The following is a 24,228-nucleotide window of genomic DNA, read 5'->3' as shown; positions in this document are numbered from 1 at the left end:
GCATGTTTGTCATTGTGTGATATTGAAACTGCTGATTTTCCTTTAATCTGAAGAGATGATTGATTTTTATACAAATGAATCGTAAACAGTGAATGGATTTTGTAAAAGAGTAGCTAATACCTCCTTAAATCATAAAACTGCATAGTTTGCCAGTTTCCAAACTTTTTGCAGGTGTAAGACAAACAGTCTGAGGACACACACATAGAGGTGAAAATGAAATGCATAAAAAATAATAAATAAAGAAAACATGATAAGAAGAGTCTACGAGCACACCGGCCGCAGTGCGTTGAGCAAAATGCTAACATGCTAATATTTAGCAGGTATAATGTTCACCATGTTCACCATCTTAGTTTAGTATGTTAGCATGCTAACATTTGCTAATTAGCACCCAGCACAAAGCACACCTAAGGGTCGGATTGTCTCTTTTTTTTGCGAGTATTTTGCTTATAAAAATAAAAGTGTTGGACAAATTTTGGTGGCGTCACACGAAACATCAGGGGATCACCAAAGTCACGATGATTCATCCAACCATTAAAAGGTGGCTGAGTCACTCTGGAGGAAGATTGTTGATAAAATGCAAAAATAGAGGAAGGAATCTGTTTTTGTTCCCAGGCCTGGTTCTCTAAATGGCAAACAAACAAAGTGGCTTGATGAATCTGGCGTGCTAACGTGTAGTCGCATGGTGAAGAAGAGATGGCAACATCAACAATCTCAGAATGACTCATCCCACCTTTAATGTCTGTACATGTTAATGTCAGGGTTCATGTTAACCTGCAGCCAAGCAGTGACTGTTTGTGGCTCCTTATCACAGGCTGCACATGAGCTGTGATCTGCAAAGAAAGACCATTTAAAGGAAGTGGAATTGTTTTTCGAGGCCTGAAGAGATGCAGCTCTCTGGCATCTCAGTTAGAAAAATAAACTTTGCGTTGCAGGAATGCTGTTTTTGTTGGGTGTTAGGAACCACAGGCAAGTGATATTTACATCAGTGCTTTCTAATTGGCCAAGCAGGGTGAGAGTTTGATGGTTAAAATGAATATTAGTCATTATAAGTCCACGGTTTGCTATTTTTAGATTCAGGTTGCATACACTCGGGAGCGAAGGTGCATGCAATGGCGATGGTGGTGCAGCATCTGCATGCGTGACTTGACTGAGACACTTGAGCATGACCACTCAAACAGGATGTGGTGCAGAGTGTGTGTGTGTGTGAGTGAGTGAGAGAGAGAGAGAGAGAGGGGCAGCGCGTTGGGTGTTGAAGGTCTCACGCATACCTGTACCTGGGTTGTGCAGAGGGAGGGTCTGACTCAGCCTCACACGGTTGTTGGCCAAGTACGACAGAGAGTAAGGGAAATCTAGACTGGTATGCCGTTTCTTTGCAGTGCCACCTGTGTGTCTGTTACTGTGGGATTTGTACCTCCTCAATCACTGACACATGTGGATTATCTGTACTTAAGGCAAAAAGCCAATACAAGCCACATCTTGTGTGCCAGCGATCAGGCACTCAAACACAACATATCTTTCCCTTTGTGGACAGAATCTTCTGAAGATCTGCTACCAGTATAATTGCTGTAATTAGACCTGGAAAAGAATGTTATTTCAGTGTATCCCTTCACAATCGTAAATTTAATACATTTTAGAAACACACTCACCCTGAAGCAGTATTGTCTTACAACTGTTTTAGACTGGAACCCTGTGTGAGATGTTGTGGATTCATTCTGCTGGTGCTTAGCGGGTTGGATGAGAAGTGGTCTTTGTGGTTTTGTCATGAGGTGCCCAGGGCTCACGCTTGGCAAAGATCGCCAAACTCAGGTGCAAACAGGGGTTAAAGGTGAGTCAACTGACACATTACGAGCCAGTGTGTGAGCCACAGAGGTGATGTTGTTGAACAATGCTGATAATCTCCCTCATCTGAAACCTCCTCACCTGGATTTCTCTCTGTGCAGGTGCAGGTGGAAGTCTGCCCCAAAGCAGATCACTTCCTTTTCTTCGGCTTTCACGGGTGTTGTCATGGTCTATTCACGCCTATGCTGTCAGCGGTTTATCTTAACTTACATAATACACTCCATGTCTATTATTCACGTATAGAATAATAGGACAGAGTGAGGTCATTGAAAAGGAAAACAGTGTCTGCGGACTTTGTGTTCAAAGAGATTAATAGCCTGATCAGTAATCTATCTATTAGCGATACCGCCTTATCCTTGAGGCTGGAGGGGGACGCTGGCACCGGCCTCCGCTGGCACCGAGAGGTGTTGTAGACCCTGGACAGGTGGCCAGCCAATCAGAGGCTGACACATAGAGTCAGACAACCATTCACACTCACACCAACGAGCCATTCAGAGTCCTCGGTTAACCAAACCTGCATGTTTTTAGACTGTCGGAGGAAAGTCGGGCAGGCACAGCGAGAACGTGCAAAGTCCACCCTGAAAGGCTGCAGCCGAGCATACGTATGGACAGAGATTGCATCAGCCGGTCTACAGTTAAAGGATAATTTCAGTTAATTACACCTTGAGTCTTAAGATTGTGCAACCATAACCAATGTGCTCACTGAGTTAATGAGTTCTGTGGTCTGCTGCAGCAGCTAGACGTTTGTTCTTCAGTCAGGCTGCGAAATCCACCCTGAATAATACGCTGAAGCTAGTGAGGTTCAGGCTAAAGCTGTGTCTGGTGTTTGGTGGCACCACAGAGACCTGAGGCTCATTTTAACTGCACTGGCATTGTGGCACAGTGAAAGGCTCGATTCTTCATGCAGTGTTAGCAAACAGTTAAAAATAGCTAACATTAATCACTAGGTGTAAACTAGCACAAATCATCATAATTAGATAACTACACAACCTTAATCCGCAGTGACACTGAGTGATGAAGCCGACTATAACACAGGATAATATAACAGATGAAATTGTTCCATTATAACAGCCACATGATGATAACAGCCGGTGTAATTCACTCCTCATCCACGTTTCTCAACAGCACGCCGTGCTAACTGCTATGTTATGGAGGACTTCACACCCACTTAGCGCTGTGTTGATTCAAGTTGTAATTTATGCCTGCGTTGGAGCTATTTCAGATGGTGCAGCCCTTAAAATGTTAGCAGCACGTAAAATCTGTCTTGAATTAAAAATTGCATTCAAACTGGGCCACGTATGCAGTGCTAATTGCTAAAAACAAGCAAGTTGAAAGGTGAAACAAATAAATTACTGTCTGTGGTAAACTTTGATCACAGGTAACAGACTCCAGTTAGACCCAGTGATGGATTATCACCCAAATTTTGGGTGTTAAACTCTGTAATCTGTCTGAATCACTGACCGTGTGATCATCTGAATGCGTGCAATCCTTGACCCACAAGATTATGTTGTCATGATGTTGATCTGTTGCCAGATCTCAGCAGTTAATTTAGTATAGCAATGAATATGATAGCATGAGCAATGGAAGTGAAGGCCAAAACTACAAAAAGTTACCATGAAGTCTCTTTTAAAGGCAACACCTGCAGACAAAGGTGGAAAATTGCTGAATCTGGATCTGAATTTGGGATGAAGGAGGCAGCAGAAACAGCAGATGTGCAGCAAGGATTTCACAAAGGGGGCCAGCACGTTTTATTAGCAGCCCAGCACAATAAAACAGTGTTAGTCAGAAGGACGAAGCTTTGCTGCTCGACAAGTTCTTCTGGATTGTTTCAGGAATAACAGACTTTATTTTGATGTGTGGGCGTCTTAAGTGCCGATGACGAGGCAGAACCTGACCTGGGTCTGACCTGCAGGGAGAGGACCTGAAGAACACCTGGAAGCAGGTACGCAGCGTTACAGATAGAGAGAGATACAGAGAAATTCCTAAACACTTTGAATTGCGTGTGTGCCTTTGAGTTTGCACGCTTATGTGAATCTATGCATGTAAACAGTGTGTGTGAAGGTTAATAAACTCTGCGCCCACACTCCGTCATGCATAGAGAGGCTTCAGCTCACAATGGCAGCGTGATGGGTGTGACTGTCTCTGGGATTAAAGCAGGAGAATAGATCCAGAAACGGACAGGTTCCACCGCCTGGCTCGCTCTGCGGCGGGACTCCTCCTTAACGCCGAGCGGGGGAGTCCTGCAGCTCTTAAATGTCATCGAATCTGAGGCCTGCTTTTGGACTCAGAGCCAGTTTTTATGTTAAAATCTGCCTTTAAAGGTGCCCCGATTGAGCCGACGTGAGCTGATGAAACACCTTTTTTTAAAACTTATTCTGATTTCTCGCCCCCCCCCCCCCCCCAGGTTAATTGATTTGTTTGTGTATCAACTTTTTGTTTGGGCCTCCATTTGAATGGACTGATGGATTTGCACACCAAATGTTGTCCCATGGTGGTGCTTTGCATGCCGTGCGGCTGGCCCTTAACCTGGCACCATTTGTCATGAAAGCCCTTCTCTCTGGTTCACTGTTGGCTCACACTTACAAACCTTTTACAAGCTCAACCACTGTGGAGAATTCATGAGCAGGAATAAGCTCCGCTGAAGTTAATGTGCTCAGTCCTGCCAAATAACTCTGCCTAAAAGGCCCGTTCTTCATCAGTAGCCTGGTCGACGGTGAGCCAATCGTTTTGCCTGAAATACAACAAATTCTCCATCGTTGACTTTTTCCCCGAATGGCTGAACGGCAGCATCTTTGTGTCTGCAGGTGTTTTGTTTCTACTATTAAAAATGTACATTTTATTTGTTGATATACTTTTGTTAACCCTAAAATATATTTCATTATTATTTACATCACTCTACACATCTTTACAGTCGAGCCTTTGACTTTTGTTTTTCCTGTTTTGGGTCTTTCATGTCCATCTCAAAAGGTCACCTGTGTGTGTTTTAATCATTTTGTGTACTCCTGCATGAAGTGACAGTGACAGAATGAAGAAGTCAGATTAGACAGATTGCTCCTTTTGTCACCTGGAAATCGTTACGGGACAATGAAGAAGGTAAAAGCCTTTGAAAAGGAAAAGAATAAGTGTTGTGAGCTGGTTTCATTTGTCTAATTAAATGAGTTATTAAATTAAACTTATCTTTGAAGAACCACAAACCTTAATGGAGGAATTTAATATCTCATTATATTACAGTACTTGCCAGCTTCAATAGTTTTGACATGAAAATGAAGGAAACAATCAAAGTGATATCAGAAATGTTGGTTCAAAGACGCTGATATCAACATCGACCTCCCGAAGCCTCGCTGCTTCATTCAGTTAACGTCTTTCTCAAACTACCCACAAGCAGAGCAGAGCAGAGCAGATCACAAGCCGCTGAGGAGATCTGCCAAAAACGTCTCTCACCACCATGATCCTCGCAGAACTGAAGACTCCGGCTTCTCTCTGTGGAACATTTCTGAATGAAATGACAAGCGTGAGTGAGGCGAATCTTCAAGCTTTGTGATGAACTTTATTAAAGGATTAAAACTTTTTGCTTCTTTCACTCTCATGTAATATTGAAGTGAGCTGAAATTAAAGTGCCATAAATGGTCCATGATGCTGTCCTCAGGGCTGCGTCTGTCCTCGTGGAGCCTCCTCGGCCTGCTGTCCAGTCCCTCTCCCCCCTGAGAGGGTGAGTCCTGACACTCTGCAGGTTATTCGGGGTTACAAACGGAGTATTTTATTTTCACACTCTTTGTGTTTCTCTTTCAGATTCCGGCCTGTAAGCCTGAGTGACAGAGACCCTGGTGGGGGGACAGAGCCGGAAACAAACTTCGCTGTCCTTCAGACTGACAGACAGGCGAGGCGTCAGACCCCAGGAGACCCTCACGGTATGATTAACAAATATGCAGGAACACACACACACAGGAGGACACTCCTCCCTCCCTGCTGGCATGTCTTCCAGCCCCCGCCTCGTCTCCTGTTGCTCCCTCCGTCTCTCTGCCGCCGCCACCGCCGCCGCTGCAGTCGTATAGCTGCCTGACCTGTCTTACTGCCTCGTTTGTCATCTCCAATCAGTCGTTCTTTGAGCGGCTCTGACAGACAGGGGTATTAGCTGCCTCTGTCTGGTGTTGAGAGCTGGGCTTTCCTGCTGAATAGAGAAACTATGTATGAACGCCACAGGAAAACATGTAATGACACACACTGGCACACTCCCACCGACAGCTGCTCCTCCGAGTGTGTGTGTGTGTGTGTGTGTGTGTGTGTGTGTGTGTGTGTGTGTGTGTGTGTGTGTGTGTGTGTGTGGATCATACCTCTTTCATTCTTTTATTTCCTTTGTTTTGTCTCCACTTCTCTTTATTTCTACTTGAATGTACCTTTTTGTGGCATCTTTTTGGCTATGTGATGAAGTTTGTGTAAGAGGAAGAGAGAAGAGAAGTGGAGGAAGTACTCAGATACTTCACTTAAGTACAAGTGGCCATATCATAATACTCCATTACAAGTAAAAGTATGTAATTATCACCAAACTGGCAGAACTGTGAGTTCTGTTTTTTATTATTAATCATTAACACTGACGCTTTCATGTGAGAGCTCTTTTATACTCTGCAGGGTTTTTTAATCTACATAAATGCATAATTTTTTAAGACCATCGTATGTTTTTTATGTAAAATCTTTAACTGTTGCAGACAAATAAGATGCAGTCGAGCGAAAAGTAAAATATTTCCCTCTGAAATGACACAGAGCTGAAATACTTCAAGTATTACACAAGAATATATAACTTGATTTGTACTTAAGTAGAATACTGGAGTACTTAGTTACTTTCCGTCACTTGTAGAAATAGAGAAGAAGAGAATATAAAATGTGTGTGTATGTGTGTGTGTGCACGTGTGTGTGTTCTTTAAAAATACACAAAGCTTAATGCAACTATTTCTTTTTCTTTTGCGCCTTCCTGATATTTAAAATTTAACATTTTTAGTTCTAAAGCAAAAAAATGTTTCACCATCGTGTGTTTGTACTGTATATATGACAAATATCACTTACTACTACTACTAATACCACTACTGCTGCTATTATTATTATTATTATTATTATTATTATTATTATTATTATTATTGAATGTAACTAAGGATAATATCTCATTGAAATTAAGTACAATTTTGTATTTTACTGTTTCCTTTTTCTTATTTTTTTTTTAGATTTTACATACAAATCATTTGATCATCTTGTTAATAATGATGCAAGTTTATTAAATTAAATTGCTCAGAAGTACATAAAGTCAAAACAATCAGCACTGCCTCACCAATATTCAGTCATTCATACATCAGATTCATCTGCCAATAATTTAATATAAAACGATTTAACTCAGACATTCTGCTGCACAATGACTTTTACTTTTGATACTTTAAGTCCATTTTAATTATACTTACGTTAAAAGATAATAAATAAAACAATAAATAAAACATCTGAAGCTTCTTGTTATGACTGAATCCTTTAATCAAAGGAATAAAATCACTTTACATAAAACGTAAAATCAGAATAATAATAATAATAAAAAGTTCCTCAAAAGTTTAGCTTGATAAATGGTCTCAGTTGCCAGTTTATTAGGTACACCTAGCTACAACTAATGCAGTCTTATATTAGATGATTTATTTATATTTTTAGAAATAAAAAGCCATTTTTATGGCTTCATTGAGACAGTGGAAGAGATGACAGGAAATGAGAAAGATGCAGCGCAGTTTGTTGACTGGACTCAAACTCAGACGATGCCGTTCGTGTTCAGCGTCTTAACCCTGAAGCTGCTGACGTAACATGACATATTATGCATTTTCATACGTGTAAAAAATGGAAGAAATAAACATCAACATTAAAAACGCTGTTAAATGTGCTCCTATGCCTCAGCGAAGACTTTCATCCACCCCTTTTCTATGAAATGAGGGTTTGACTGAACCCTGGAATCACGTGTCGGTGTGACACAACACACCTGAAACATGCATCAGCGCAGGGACTCTGCTGTCTGACTGCTTCAGGTTTAGCTGCGTGTACCTCATAAACTGGACTCTGAGTGTGTTTGGAAACCTTGAGATGTTGAGTAGATTTTAAAATAATGTATAAATCTTGAAAAGTTCTTGGATTCAGTAGATTTGTGTTTGTTCTGGAGTCGTTTCTGGCTTTTCTTCACCCCGCAGTACATGCAGTGTGTACAGTATCGCTTCCATGTGTGAGTAGTAGTAGAACCAGTTTCAGTGGACTGCAGCTCGGGGGAGGCGGCCTACCTGAGCCTGATGCTCATTGTTCCCTCAGCCTCAGCCAATACGTGGAACATGTCTGTAACCGGTGTGGGTGTCTTGCGGTCTGCTGTGGTTTGGGGTTGGCCAGAAAGCAGATGCAGCCTGCCATTCATGCATTAAGAGCTGCGGCTGATTCAAGTGTCAAACATGATGGAGTGGCTGACTCCCCTGCCAGTTTAAGCTTGCCACGGTCGGCTAGCCGAGCGGCTGACTGAGTGCGCGGCTCCTCGCTCCTCTTTACACGCAAACCAAATGAATCGTTCAATCCAACCGGTGCAGACAGGCCAGTTTAGCTGGATTTTAGAGGAGAAACTTTCTAATCTTAGATCACAATAACTGAAAACAAACGTATGGAAGCAACTTACAGGCAATCATTGAGTCGACATGCGTTTTAAAGCTCTGACTCAGGGCTGGTCAGGGTTCATCAGGCCTTTAAACAGTTGCTAGAGGCGTTTAGCAGCTACGTCAGTGACTGTAAGGACGGGGCGGCGTGGGCAGACACAATGGCTGTGAGGGATTTTTGGAAGCAGGCTGCTGTCTGTGGGGCAGCGTCCAAGCAGGCCACCCACCAGGAGAGAAGGTCTGAGGAATGCTTTTTACCGGGCTGCTTGTCTTGCTGCCGCCCCCTCCTCTTCAGACCTACTGTGTGTGTGTGTGTGAGTGTGTGTGTCAGGAGCGCCATCACACACATTACCTGGAGAACAGGAGTGTGTGTTTGAGCCTGTGAGGAGCATGTAATCGGGCAGTCAGCGTGTTTTGGTTTGACTGGAAATGGATTTTCGCTGTGACCACCGGTGCTGTGGTTTTTTATCCGTCCTGCTGACAGATCATTGATGCAAAGACTGCACAACCTTTTCTCCTCCTCCTGTCCTTGATAAGCTTTTGATTATTTAACGGGGAACTTTACTGAACTTCCGTGAGGTGTTGAAGGCTCACGAAGCCTCGTGTGGCTCCACAGGGAGCGCTGTCAGATCTGACGTCACCTGAGCAGCATCTGATGAACCACAGGTTTGACCATTTAAAAGAATTAGGAGGTGAGGAGCTTAAGATAAGATAAGATAAGATAAGATAAGATAAGATAAGATAAGATAAGATAAGATAAGATAAGATAAGATAAGATAAATCTTTATTTACCAGACCTCTGTGGACGCTCCTCATCTTGATGCTGCATTAACTGCTGCTAGCATAACACACACGATGCTCCAGCTGAACTGTTGGCAGTTTAAGTTGCATTGTGGGTAATGTAGACACCATGTTTTAACAAGGGAGAAGAACGCGTGGAATAAAAGCCAATTTTATACTAAAACTTAAAATAAAACCCTTCCTTTAAGAGTCTGACGGTGTTAAACAAGCACAAAGCTGAATCGATCATTTTTAAAGAGAAAAGCCAGAAATGAACCAGCTTCCTATGTGTGAACATTTTCTTCATCCTTTTTGAATATTTTTGGAAAAAACAAGCAGTTTGCAGATCTCAGCTTTGCTCTCTTAAGTTATGATTGGAATTTGTCTTCATTTTCTGACCCTTTCCGACTGATTAACTGAGAAAATAATGACCAGATTTGTTGTTAATAAATTAAATGCTTTCTGTTCAGAGTTTTTAAGATTTTGAGTCAAGAAGAAACTTCCTATTCACAGTCAAACTATAACTCTGACTTAAGGTTCATATTGAGAGTAGGTCTGTCAATATTTCCATTATTTAATAATCTGCTCATTATTTTCCTGATTAATGGATGAATCTTTGACTAGCTGTTTAAAAAAAGTGGAATATTTCCCATCAAATCAGGAAGCTAGAGCCCGGATGGTCAATAATAAATGATCAATCGATTATTCTTCTTCTTATTATTATTATTATTTCGACTGATTAAAACAAACAGAATTAAATGAGCATTACGACAGTTTCTCTTTGTATTTGAGCTTTGACTAAAGTCACAACCTCCAGCTCTTTTTCTGCCTTCGTCTCACTTTTTTCTTCTACTCTCAAATATGAAACTTCGTGTTCAAAGTTTCTGAACAAATTTATTTTCTTTGCCCCAGAAAATGCATCCTAACCTTCTACTTAAAGACGCTGGTATCGACGTTTGTTTTCCAACACAACGACTGAGAGCCACAGTGAAATCACACCTGATTCATAGACCTTCAGCCTCTGATTAATCTGTCCCCGTGATCTAAGTGACCTCATTCAGAGACAGGGACCAGTTGAACTGGAGGTGGATTCTGCAGAATATAGATCACAAATGGACTTGTTGTGCACGTTAGTAATTGAGGGATACTTGTGTGTAAATGTGTCCATTTAAAGAGGTTTACAGTGTTCAGGATCAGCTCTCCCCTCATTCTGTCTCCGGCATCCCTCCTCTAGACTAGACCTGTGTTTCAAAGAGAAAAAGCGAATAAAAACAGGCAGAAGTACGAGAAGAGGATTCATCATCAGTCACCCCAACTCTGCCAAGCACCACTGAAACCTCCACGCTGAGCAGTGTGAGCTTGCCACCACTAGAGGATGCTTCACCTCAAGGATTTGGAGTGAGGCTGGGCAGCGAGCTGGCACTGTTTCACAAACAACACTGAGCAGGAGACGCCCTGTATCCACAATATCCACCTGTACACATATGCCAGTGCCAGTTACTGAAGCTTGTGGTTATTCTAAGTGTTGGTAGGTTTATCTCACCTTCAGCACGTCAAACACGGCGTAAGCTGTGTCTATATTTGCCGTTGTCACTGGAGCGACAGGCTACAGGGTGTGTGACTGTGAGGACGACATGCTCTGGTGCTGCTCTAAAGGCCTGGCTGCTTAGTCTGCAGCAGGATGTCACAGCAGACCCCACGAAACTGGACCGGTGTCAATGCAGCGTGGCACTGTGTGTGTGTGTGTGTGTGTGTGTGTGTGTGTGTGTGTGTGTGTGTGTGTGTGTGTGTGTGTGTGTGTGTGTGTGTGTGTGTGTGTGTGTGTGTGAGAGAGAGAGAGAGAGAGCAGGGGTTAAACTGTATGCATGAAGAGAGGGTGTAGTCACATTGACTGGTGGTGACAGATAATGGGTGGGGACCAAACGCTGTCATGTCACGTCTGATGTTAACTGTCATACAGTTGCAACCTGCGCCGGCTTATCTGATTGTCACAGATCTTCACTTCCTCTTATCTTGTGCACAGAATGTGATGCAGTGTCACACTATCAGAGTATTTCATCATGTAAAACACTTTCCTGTCCTCATGTAGCACATAAAATGAAAACAGGTTTTCAATGCATTTTGAAAGTTCAGCAGAGCATCACAGCGTTGTATTTTTTATCATTACATTTGAATCATTTAGTAAAATTAAGTCTTTATCAAACTGTACGTTTGCAGCAGTTTTTGTCCTGAAAAGAACAAAAGTTCTATTTACATCTGGTCAGAATTACTTTGTAAGATCTAGTACTAATATAGTGTTATAAGGAGGCAGTGATGTACTCAGGAGCCTGGTTTTACGCTACAGTAAATCCTACATTAATACAAGGAAGAATTATGATGCCTGTCTTTGTGTTGCTTTACCTTTCATATTATCTACCACAACATTTGTGTTTTTATTCATCAAATGTTGAATATTTCGGCCATTTATTGTTTTAAGCATCCAAAATACAGCAAGGTCATGTGATACTGTAATACTGCAAAGTGTAATACAGTGAACAGCAGTTTAGTCCACTCTAACAGATTCAGTGCAACGGTTTGGCAGTGGACAAAAAGACATAAAGAGACTGCAGCTGTGGTGGACGGATGTTGCAGCGATGCTCACTGGAGTAATGTGAAATGTTTGTGAATGTGTTGCATTGACTTACTGAACTCTGAGGACTGAGTGAGTGTTTTTGTGTTTTGCACTTATTATCTTAAAGTTGAGAATTTAGCCAGTTTGGGTCTTTGCAGGACGAGTTGTGACTAATGAAACTGTGAAAACTGAGACAAAGCAAGTGTGAAATGCTGCAAATGAACCACAAAAAGTTTCAAAATGTTCCTATAATCCAACAGGAATTTGCTCTGGCTTTGGTTTGTCTTTCTATTATCTGTTCTGCTTTAATCACGTTACCACTGCGTATTTTTAGCATATCGCTTTATTTCTGGTGGCGTTAAAGAAGCATTTAGATCATTTAGTTAAAGCGGCTATGATTGATGTTTGTGTATCAAATAACATGAAAACGATGTGAAAGTGGTTGCTTCTCACAGAGAATTGTCAGCTGACTCAGCAGCTTTCATTGTTTAGATGTTTGGCTTGTTTTCAGCAACAAAGCTCTAAAAAAAAAGCACTGTACACGATCCGCTCAGCACCAAACGGAAACAGTTAGTAACTAGCTGGTGAACGCAGCGGAACATCTGGCTGCTAAAGAGCCACATATTCCCTCAGGAGCTGGTAGAGACCAAAGAGCTAAAAGATGCCGAATGTTGGAGGTGGTCAGAAACTCGACTCCAAGTGAACAATAACGCTGCAACAGATCAATTTAAAAGGTTAATATGTTAATAGTGTTTTCACATCTCGTTTCCACTGCCCCCAAGTGGCCAGAAAAGTTATTGTAGGTGTAAGTACTAATACAACAACGCAAAAAATACTAGTAATAAATAATACTATGTAATAAACCTCCCCTGCCTGTGTGACACTAACATTTCTCATTCTTATTATTTCTGACGTATTCATGAGGAGGTGGAGCTAATTTCCACTACTAACAATATCATTGGGTAGTTTAATCTGTAACGCTGCATCATGTTTTATACGGTAACCACGTTGGTTTTTTTTTTTGTAAAATTGTGACTTTGTCAAATAAATGTAGTGGAGTAAAAAGTACAATATGTCTCAGTGTACTGCGGAGAAAAGTAAATGGTAATATGGAAATACTCAAGTACAATGTTGCAGTACTTCTACTTAAGTATAAGTTTGAGCACCTTCACTGTGTTACGTTCACTCCTGCTGTTTATCTGACAGTGTTTGCCACAGCTCTCCTGTAATTCTTTATTTCTACAGTACGGGTTGTATTTCCCAGCTGTCATATGTTTCATATCTTCTGGATCCTTGAAGATGCTTTCAGCTGTCGTCGTGGCCTCGATAACGTTGCACTGACAGGGTTATTAAGACATTTCAGGCGTCTTGGAGGTACAAAAGAGATTTTCTTACCTGACCTATTTTCTTTGCATTTGGATTCTTGCAGGAGGACATGAAAGAAACCACCAGGAAAATGAATAATGCATCCATCTTTGCTGTGCCTCCATATTCTGAAAACAACTGCTCGACACAGCGGTAAGTAAACCAGACGTTTGGCAAGATATGAAATTATTTCACACTTATCTTTGGTTTAAATCGTTTTTTCCTGACACTCTTATACCTGTGACATATCTTTGCTTGAGGTGTGAGCATCTATGAACAGAAAGTCAGCAGGACAGTGTTTCTATTTCTTGGTATTTATTTGAATAAATTACATTGACTTATCACATTTTTTTCCTTTACATCGAGCATACAGTCTTAGAATCCAGTGCAAGAATAAAAGAAAACCAAAACGGAAAACAAAGAAAAGAAAAACAATCCAAAGACAATCATGTGCAGCACAGAATCCCTCCTTTCACACTGCTTCTGGATAATATACTGTATATATACAGTACATCTATACTGTATGTGTATACTTTTGTCACAGTTACAAAAATAAGATACGTTACTGTAGATGCGCGACTATACACACAAGGTGAAAACAAAACACAGAAAAGCTGTACAGTCCTCATTGAGGGCAAAGATACACACGATTGTTAAAAAAAAGTGAAAAGAAGGAAGGAATTGTATTGCCTTTAAAAAAAAATAAATATAAGACCTTCAAGCTGCATCATTATTCTTCCCTGGCCAACAAAGTATTCTGTCTGATAAAGTTGTGCTTCCCTTTAAAAAAAATACTAAATATGGGATATTAGTTGATTTTGCATCGTTTGTTGTAATTCGACTGAATATAATGAGTTGGTCCTTTGATTAAAGAGACATCCATGTTTGCTTTAATGTTGAACACTGTCAGAAACAGTATATCTTAAATACCTCGGCATCAGAGGTCCTCTGCAGCCCCTCCCCTGTGCATAACATGAACAGTATGCAAACCCAAATACACACCCCTCCCCTAAAATGCACACACAACATTACTACAAGATGGGCGAAAAATAGAGTTACCGCTGCACAGATTATTCTGCTGAAGGGTTAACACATGGTCGACACGGCAGAGAATAAAACCGTAGGGATAACGAGTGCAGAGCAGCACATGACTGCTCAGCTGACTACAACAGGTACTGCAATGACTGAGCTGGGTTTGATTTCTACATTATCAGATAAAGAAGGGACAGAGATCCCACACAATACTGCATCCAAGCACAGAGCTGGTTAGAGGGAATTGAACAATGTAGAGTGTTAAAAACAAGTAGTTTTTCTGGGGTCTAACGTGACACGTGAAGGGTTAACCAGCTGCTTTTAGTCCACATTACGCTGGAGGAAAAGGTTTTTTTTTTTCATGTAAGTTGCATCATTTCAATCAATAAAACATTTCCACCGAGACAAAAAGAAACAACTCCTCATTCCGTTCAGCCATTTGTGCACTTCTGGCTATGTCTAGTTTCATCTTAATCAATGGCTTATAGACAGCTAAACTACAGAGTACTAATCGGACTAGCGGGGATGCAGCAAACGGAGCTTCGCCTTCAGCTGCAGAGAAAACAGTTGCCCCAATGTGCAGTTAAGTCCTAGAAGTTATTATATCACAATACATCGACCATTTTTCACACAAGCTGCTGATAAAGTACACGTTGGAGGATTGAAACTTATGCACCATAGTTTTCTTACGTCACTTCAAACTGTTTAAACTTCACAACTCGTGTTTTTGCAAATCATGTCATCACTCCACTAATCACTGGCTCAGATATGTAATGTCACACACTTAAGAATACAGTTTCACACCTCCTAATGAAAATACCAAAGAACTACAGGTTGCATCTTCACCCCGTTGCATCGCACAGATTTACTGACACCGTGCTGTCTTGTTCTTGAAGCTAAAACTGGATTTGCTTCGGGTTTTTGCAGGTAACTTTGGTCTCTAAATCACATACGACCGATCACGCGCACATTGATATGTAAAAAATAAAGATACTATGAGTGACTGTGGTTGTTAGTTATCAGCTAAATGAATCCATCTACAACTCTTGCCAAACGCTGAATAGTTAAAAGGTGAAGACATCCTTTGGACAGAATTTTTTGAGCATGACAGGGTCGCGGTTTCTCCAGAAACTGCCCGAGCGTGCCAAGAGACGACTACCATTAAAAGAGGAATATTTAAAACAAAACAAAAGCAGCTCAACATACTTTTTTTTTCTACGATAAAACGTTAAACACTTGAAACCATGCTTGACCTAAAGTCTCTAACAAACATGACGCACGTGGACCAATTTTTTTTTCTAGTATGTGAGAGAAAAGCTTCTATCTACTGTAGAGGTTTCCACAAAGTACAGTGAATGAGAGAAAGTGTGGTTTTGTAAAGCTGCTCTGATAAACCTATGACGGACTGACAGCCAATGTAAACTGAGACAAAAGCCGGGACAGAGATGGATGAGACGACTACGGAAGCCTGAAAGTGCCTCCTGGGATAAGGGGGAGCAACGACATCAACGCAAATTTTTCCTCTTTTACAGCTTTTATGCTCAATTCGTGCATACTTGCGTCAATTTATCATCAATCGTTGTTCGTATCTTCGCTCGTTATTGTGTTGTTGCTGTTTTGACTCCTGTAAAGCGGAGTGCAGGTGGTTGGTAGGAATGTTTAGGAAAAAGGTTACTGGGAATACTGGGGGGAAGGAACTGGAGGCCTGGATTTGTTTCGCCACTGTTGCAGACACAGCTGGTGGTGGTGGTGATGTCCTAGTGGGGCAGCGGCACCAGGATGTCCACGTAGTTGATGGGGAAGAAGCCGGAGTTACCGTGCAGCATCCCCTCGTACCAGTTGTCATCGATCTTATTGGTCAGGGTGATGATGTCGCCCTCCTTGAAGCCTAGCTCACCTTCGTTCTCGGGGTCAAAATCGTAGAGTGCACGACAGCAGGGCTGGTCCATGGGGGCTGGAGAAGTGACGGAAAGGAGAGTTAGGAGAGGGGCTGGAGGAGGAGACGCCATGCTGCTTATAGATTAGAGATATAATGATCAGAAGAAAAGCTTGTCAATGGCTCACCTGGAGACCTGGCTGAAAGAGTGAAAGAGAAAAAGAAGAAGCAGAGAGGTGGAGACAAAGCAAAGGGAAGAGCATCAGTGGCCGGAAAATAATAAAATAATAATGAGGCATTCAATGTTCAGAGGAATTTTGTACATTTTGGGAAATGAACTCATTCTTTCTTCAGTAAAGGATCAATACAATTCTCATATTTGTGTGGTGAAGCTAAAGCTAGCAGTCGTCTAGCTTAGCTTAGCTTAGCTTAGTTTAGCATAAAGACTGGAAACCAGGTGGAACACAGCGACTCTTATCCACTGTGTGGGGTAATTGAAAATATTGTTTGAAAATCTTTCTGATATAGTTTGAATCTTGCCTTTGTTTTGCCTGTTGAAGTTTGTTTTTAGTGTGTAACGGACTCAATGTCGCCCCCTGGAGGAAAAACAGCCACTACAACTGTGGATCTGACTGTTGAGAACCTGAACAGGACCAGGGGGAAACAGCTTGCTTGGCTCCGTTGAACAGAATCAGCATCTCTGTGGGTCACTAATCAATACGTTATATCATGTTTGTTTCATCTGCATTCAAACCAAAGTTGAAAAATTACAATTCACCAAATATTGAGGGACAATTTCTTGGCTCTGAGCAGTTTTCAGACAACAAGCTGAGACTCCAGGGAGTTACTGATCCCGGCCAAGACTCAGTTTGGCACTCAACGGCCCATAAAATGAATTAACTAGTGAGCTTTAGAGGTGCTGGTGGCCGGTTTTGTTACCTTTGGACCTTCAGAGCCAAGCTGGCTGTCTCCTCTGCTTTTTCCAGTCTTTATGCTAAGCAAGTACAAATCTTCTTTCTGAGCAAATAAGCTCATTTCCCAAAATGTCAAAGTCTTTTAATAATAAAAGAAAGACAAGCAATTTGATAAAAAAGACAGACAAAAGAGAAATGAGGGGTTAGACAGAAACAGCACTGCAGACGAGCTGCACTGCAAACAGAAATACAGACAAAAATACGCTTCCCCACAGGTCCATTTATAGGTGGATTAAAATAAGAGTGATGGAGAGGATTTGCATCTCTTTCCATGTCACCCTTGCTCACCTGGAGATCTTGCTGCGAAGGGGAAAAGAGAAAACAAAGGTGAAAAAAGAGCAGAGGTGTTTACGTGTAATAGCATTTTCGAGATGGGTGAATGGTGATGCGCAAGGACAGAAGGTGCAGCAATGAAAAGGTCAATAAATAAAGCAAGGAGAAATGCAAGTTAGACAACCAATTGAAAGGAGCAGCAGACAGACAAAGAAACAGGAGGGTAAGACAGACCAGAAGATTGACAAGTGAACAACACAGAAACGGCAAATGCTCGTCCGCCGCTAAGCTTTTCATTGTCACTGCAGGTCTGCGTTCTTTGAGCAGTGAGCGGACGGCACTTGTTTTTCTGCTGTTTGTTTGGATCATTTCAGTGCGACAGTTTTCTCATATAGACACGAACAAAAAGAGAGGCAGACAAAAAAAAAACCAAAACGAGAATGACAAAGTGATGGAAGAGATATTGTATCTCTCTGGAGATTCACTTTTGCCTCACCTGGAGACCTTGCTGCAAAGAGGGAAGAGGAGACACAAGGGAGGAAAGGCAGGGGGAGGGGGCAGAAAGCAGTACAAGTAGATTTAAGTGTGAATGAAAGGATGCTGTTGAAGAAATGAACTGATGAGCACAAAGACGGAGAACCATATTGACAGATAAGTTTGACCTGGCTCACCTGGAGACCTCGCCCCTGGAGGAATAAACCAAAATCATAAGGGGAAAGAGAAGAGTGCCGGCTTGTATTAATCTGTTCTGGATTGACGGATATTCTGTTCAGTACAGGTAATAACTGAAATGTTGGGAAAAAGAGTTAGGAAAAGGATCAAATTAGCAAGCGCACCATAAATTCTCAAATATGTGCCTTTTTATGAAAGCACCAGGCCTCTATTTGAGACAGGTTACTAATTTCCTTTTTCACAAAATTTTCATACAGAAACAAATCATTGTTTAATTTGAGTAATATCATTCATGTAAGTTCTGCATTGTTGTGTCCAGAAAACTGCTGTCAGTAAAACAAATATGAAATATTGAATTCTGTTTATATTTCCGTTTTACACAGCATCCCAACTCTTTTGGAATCAGGGTTGAATGTATTGTATTGTATGGAGATTACTCTAGGTGTATTCTGCAATCCATTATGATAAATCTATTACAATTTTTTTCTGTCTTCTCCAGCATCAGTATCGGCTTTTATTTGAGAATTTACAGCAAAAAAATGAAAAACGTAGGCAAGGTTGTTAAAGGAAAGAAGGCGATGAATTAATGGAAACGAGCCCCGAAACTGTCATTCACAGGGAAGAACCTCTGCAAACCTTTTTGATTTGTCTTCACGTCACTTGAAACAGTGTATTTACAGCGCCAGGACTCGTTTCTGGACGTGTTTCTGAGCAGTGAGGTTTGTATTCTGGGTCTCACCTGGAGAGCGAGCACTGTGGATGCCTCCATTGTGATTCTCACTGAGGGAGAAGTCCAGAGACGTACGTGGTTTCGCAGTGAACTCTTTCCTCGGCTTATTCGAAGCCTCCCTTATCCTGCAACACAGAAAACACAGAAACCCTCAATGCACAAAAAATATTCCATGTGTTATTGTAAGTACAGCCAATAACGTAAGGCAAGAAGTGTTAGCGCTAACCGTTCGTCGATCCTACTGGAGAGCTGTGTGAGGATCTCAGCAGACCGGCTGTGGTACTCCACCTGAGCGTGGACCAGTGCAGAGAGCTGGCTCACCTGTTCAATCTGTTGAAGACGTGCAGGGCCCACTGTTACATATTCACACTGTGAACGCTGCTACATGCTATGATGAAACTTTCTTTACGAAGCACATTTCAGTGCAGGTAGAAGCGCAGTGTGCCGCACAGAGCGTGAGCTACCGCAGACGTTACAGCCACAAAAACCATGTGGATAAAGCATTAGACATGAGTAAACACAATTAAAACAAACAATGCACACGAGTTATAAAACATTAACAAAATGATTCACAAGTCACATGATCGTCCTCAGCACATGACCTTTGCAGAGTTGTTATGGACTTGTAGATATTTGTTTCTTTCTTTTTAAAATGCTCATAAAAACGGCATTTTGAACATCTGCAGCAGAACAAACTTCATGTGCTGAGTAACACCCTGCTCACGGGCTGTGTGGTGAGACGGTTTTACCAACGTATAGAATCAACTGATACACCTGAGGGTAGTATCTGTCTGATTTTACAACCTGAGAAACAAAGACTCTCTTTTTAAAGTTGTTATGCAAATAAACTGCAGCCACATTCAGTAGAAAGATCCATGGAGTCATGTTTCAAACCACCTGCTGAACTTAAGACCGACATTCAGTCCAGTTTCTGCTGTTTTCCCGTTACATGTCATCAACTGTCTTTATAGGAAAAGAAATATTAGAGGAGCTACATTTTTAAAATTTGTATCCATCGTAGAAAAGATGGAGAGCTTGCAAGTGCAGTAAATTGATGTCAGTGGTGAGTTAAATCAGCCAAAGTAAAGCAAAAGCATCCTTACGTCGCTCTCCAACAGGTTGAACATGCTCTGCTCAGCAATCTCCTTGGAGTCGTCAAACTTCTCGAGCGCTTGTTTGATCTCGTCGTCTGTCACTTTGCCCTGACGCTTCTTCTTATAATCAAAGTCCAGACGGCGACCCTCCATTTTCTTCAGGTGATGCTGCAAAAGAAGGCCAGACAGTAAATCTGAATCCCTGACCAAGAGATGCCTTCAATTATTAGTCTTTTTGTCTTTATTGGTGCGTCAGAGTTCTGCAGCCGTACCTGGATCTCCTTCAGGTCTTTTTCATGCAGATTCTGCAGTGGATCGATGAAGTTCTGCTTGACCTCGATGTCCAGAGCGTCCTTAACCTCCGCGAGCTCACGCATGGCTTCCCCAGCATCAATCAGAGCAAGGCCTGGAGAGATGAAGATCCATTTAGACACTTAAAAAAAGGAATGAACAGCTCACAGCAGCCGGTGTAAAGTGTAGGAGAGGGTTCGCGTGCAGTGACACTACAGTCTAACGCAGAATGTGAAGTTCACTTTAAACAGCATTTTAATGCCTTCACTTGTGGAGTAAATAACAGAGCAAACTTCAGGCATCTTGTCTGGAAAATGGACTTTTTCAGAACGCTGCTGCTTCGTCCTCGAGGGAGTAAAATGCCTCTTTGCTGTTGTGAGAATGTGCTGCTGCCCACCGAAGTTCGACTCCTCTCCGAGCTCCCTGCCGAACCTCTGCATGGACTCTCCCAGGATGGCCTCGGTCTGTGTGTAGCCCGGTCCCTTCTCCTGTCCCCGCATGCGTGACATGGAGTTTATCATGCTCATCTTAGCTCTGGTGGCTGTGAAGGCAAAGCACGAATGAAATTCTTTCTAAACAGACTGCATTGTAATGGGCTGCTGGAGTGAAAAAATATTTAGTTGCATTAAAGGTTTAAAAGGCCAGCGAGCGTCTACAATACGCTGTTCTTCATGTGGATCTTTAACACTTGAAACACAGAAATACGACCAGTCCAGCTGTTAAACTTGACTCTGTCAGGTACAGCTGGATGATCAGACTGACTTTAACTCGGGTTCCCTCTCACATCCTCCCCTGACTGACTGACTGAGCCTTTCCCCACTGCCTCCAGTTTCCCCACCTTGTAAAAAGGCTGTTTTCTTTCCTCCCTGCTGCTGCTGTGTTTAATTACCGCAGAGGAAAAGCGCGACACGATCGATCAGTCATTTCCACCCGCTGAGCTGAATCAGACACATCCTCAAACATCTTGTCTTGTGATTAATTTAGTTATCAGAGGACGGTGTCCTCAGCTGAGTCATTTTCCCTGAAGCTCAACGTATTTCCTGTATTTCAGGTGCAACTGCTGCCTCCATTGTAACAGGGACACCCAGCAACTAGTGCGCAATAAACATCATGTCAGCATCAGGAATACAGAATTAGTACACAGTAAAACTTAAATGCTCCTTACCATAAATCAAATATTACAATAATGTACTTAAATACAGCGGTCATATTGGTTGAATGTGACTGTTAGCATTTATTATTGCATTGTACTGTAGCCACATTATCATCGTGCACAGCTGGGTTATGTCACCTGGGTTGGGCTGCAGATACTCCGTGGTCTTGGTAATGATGTCCAGCACTGCCCGAGCGGTGGTGTCCATCTTCTGCAAACCACAATGCAGAAACAACAAGGAGGAAGGAGGTGGAAACAGGAGGTGCAGAAACAAGAGGTAAGAAACCACGTGGACGGTAACAAACAGATAGCAGCTGAAAGACGATGAGACAAAAAGTGACACTGCAGGAATGTTATGAGTCTGAGAAAACAGCTGCAGCGAGGATTCAAGTAACAAGCCAGCTTTCCAGTTTACATTAAGTTTCAATGTAAGCACTGGTGCAATTTTTGTTCTTTTGGACCAAAGATTTGGTCGTGTTAACCACAAAAATAAGCAGCAAGTGCTTCTGTTGACTCTTCTTAAAGCCAGAGTCCCAAAATGTTAAGAAATGTTTAAGATCCACTGAGACATTCAGAGAAATACCTTCTCTGAATTAACAACGCTGTGAGACGTATAAAACACCTGCACGAGTCTGTTTGGATCCCACAACCTCTTCTGGTTAACTAATAATCAGCTTTTCATTCTCAAACGGTGATAACAGGGTCAATAGAAAGAGTTCAGTCTCGCCTTTTCCATTTCAGTGAAGTCTTCATCGAGCTTCGTTCCTTCTGCACCTCCGACTTTCTCACTCACTTTCTGCAAAACAAGCACAACAAAAAAAATCATGTTAGGGTTGAGCTTTCATCAGCTCGACAAAATGACGGTTCAAAACTATGAAAATAGTTTACAACTTTAAGGGGTCTTTGACATGAAATAAAGACAATTCCTCTCAGGGGTTTGGTAAGGACAAAGACACACCAGCTGCTCTGTGACATGAAGAGCTAGTTATCACTTACATGTTAAGTGATGTGGATGTTGCTATGAGAGCGTGTTTGTCCCAGTCAGCATCAGAGTCACAACCTCTGTGTCCCAATTAAGATAATGTCAAACAACAAACACACACGTATCACCTCGACCTTGTGCTTCACAAAACAGAAACCCATTATTATAATTCATTAATGAGCGTGCTGTGACGGGAAGCCACGTGAAGGCCGGCGCTCACGGATAACGACGTCAGGAGGGCGTCAGCGATCTTCACATCAGCGTTAACGACCTTTACTGGAATAAAACTGCCATGAACGTGTTATTGATGGCTGTCCTGCATCTTTAGAACCGCCAAATACTTTCAAAAGCCCCCAGTGTTTTTAGCTTGAGACCCCTTAAAATTATCAAATTGGGCTTTTGATGCCTTGTTGCAGGTTGCAGCAAAGTGTGTTTCAGTTCTTTTCATTCGGATTCTTAAAAAGATTCAGTACTTAACAAGAAAGAGAAACACCAGAAATTGGAAAGAATAAACCTAATTTAGTGCAGCAGATGTATGTTTTCACATCTTACTCTGTCAATCACCTTGTGACCTCTCACCTTCGGGTCCCTAAACTTACAGCCTGGTGCAAGAATATAAACAACAAAAGCACGCTCAGGCGACGTTTGCAGCTAACAGACTGTAAGTCAACATATTTGTTCCTACATATTTTCATGCACCCCCATCGTTCAGTCTCGATTTTGGAGCTGAAGGCAGCCTGTTAGCTCCTGCGTTGGACGTGACGATATCAGGCTCACTGTTCAGCAATGCAGAGATTCTCCATCAGTGCTGCACACAGTTGCAGCAGTGCAGAGGCAGATAAGGGAAGGAGAGGAAGAGATAAAGCATGGGCAGCAACAAGCTCAAGGCCCTTCTAGCTTCAGACATGGCGCACATCCAGGTGCACAGACATAAACACAGAAATAACTCCTCTGGGCTCCCGTCCCATCACACTCTCTCAGTCTCTGTCCTACGATAACGTTTCCAGCTCTGCCACCATCCAGCTCCAGTCTGTGATGTAACCAGATGGCTCGAGGGGGGGCAGCAATGTGACACAACGAGGCCAGACGCGGCCCTCAGAGGACGGGCAGAGGGAGGAAAAAGGATTTCAGGGAACGTCACAATGCGTGACTAAAGAAGCTGTGAAAGCTGAGGTCAGAGGAAGTCCTTCCTCCAGTGCGAGAGTGAAAAATGACACTAAGACAGAATGAGTGGAAGTTGGCTTTTATATATTTCTTCTTTTCTTGGCTTCGTCATGTAAAAAGAGAGAGACTGAATTATGTTTCTACAAAATTTGAAGAGCCTGAAATAGGGCAGGAGACGCAATAAAATGAGTGAGTGAGATATATTTTACATAGAAAAACATAGTGGGGTGATCTGTGACAGATTGGGGGGGTTATAAGACTAAGCCTGTGACTAGTTTATGCAGTGTGAGACTTTCGGAGGATTGGTGCTCTATGAGTCATCGTTGCAAAGTCTCCTCTGATCCCACACTGAAAGCTCAATATTCTGACAGCAGTGCAAAACACACACATACACACACACAGCAGGAGTCACACTTCCTGTCATTAGCTTCACCTACTCATCACTACAATGTCTTAAAATCCCCGTTGAGCTGTTTGCCATGGAGACAGCTACCTGCCTGCGCCTGTGTCCGCGGCTCGCCGTCCGCAGCTTCCTGTTATTCCCCTCGCTACTTTCATCCCGCGTTTAATCAAATAAAACAGCAAAGCGTGTGTTTGATGGGCCGTGTTTACGTGTCAGCACAGTCGACGTCTGGCGTCACACCTGAGCTACAGTATGAGCACAGTTACGTGTGATTACAACCTGTAATGTGAACGTACAGAACTGACGTCCTTGTAGAAAGAAACGTAGTTATAGAAGCACATT

General features: G+C 42.2%; 1 protein-coding gene across 4 annotated transcripts in view; it reads right to left on the bottom strand.

Moving 5' to 3' along the window:
- Window positions 1-13,540: 13,540 nt before the first annotated feature.
- The window catches only part of sh3gl2a (SH3 domain containing GRB2 like 2a, endophilin A1), a 31,707-nt gene continuing 21,019 nt past the window's right edge, over window positions 13,541-24,228 (bottom strand). The window contains exons 2-10 of one of the 4 annotated variants that reach the window (XM_070976345.1): window positions 22,065-22,133; window positions 21,476-21,548; window positions 20,582-20,725; window positions 20,166-20,299; window positions 19,903-20,061; window positions 19,026-19,129; window positions 18,809-18,924; window positions 18,069-18,083; window positions 13,541-16,264 (exon numbers count right to left, since the gene is read on the bottom strand). In XM_070976345.1, coding sequence (XP_070832446.1) covers window positions 16,032-16,264; window positions 18,069-18,083; window positions 18,809-18,924; window positions 19,026-19,129; window positions 19,903-20,061; window positions 20,166-20,299; window positions 20,582-20,725; window positions 21,476-21,548; window positions 22,065-22,133 — 1,047 coding nt within the window. In that variant the 3' untranslated portion in view covers window positions 13,541-16,031. Of the gene's footprint in view, window positions 16,265-16,356; window positions 17,906-18,068; window positions 18,084-18,808; window positions 18,925-19,025; window positions 19,130-19,902; window positions 20,062-20,165; window positions 20,300-20,581; window positions 20,726-21,475; window positions 21,549-22,064; window positions 22,134-24,228 lie in introns of those variants that run through there. The other 3 variants (XM_070976363.1, XM_070976372.1, XM_070976354.1) reach the window with 3 other exon arrangements.

Source organism: Chaetodon trifascialis, chromosome 2 (genome assembly GCF_039877785.1).
Source record: "Chaetodon trifascialis isolate fChaTrf1 chromosome 2, fChaTrf1.hap1, whole genome shotgun sequence".
Taxonomy (NCBI): Eukaryota; Metazoa; Chordata; class Actinopteri; order Chaetodontiformes; family Chaetodontidae; genus Chaetodon; species Chaetodon trifascialis.
The sequence above is the reverse complement of the archived record's forward strand: the minus strand, read 5'-3'. Positions and strand labels throughout refer to the sequence as shown.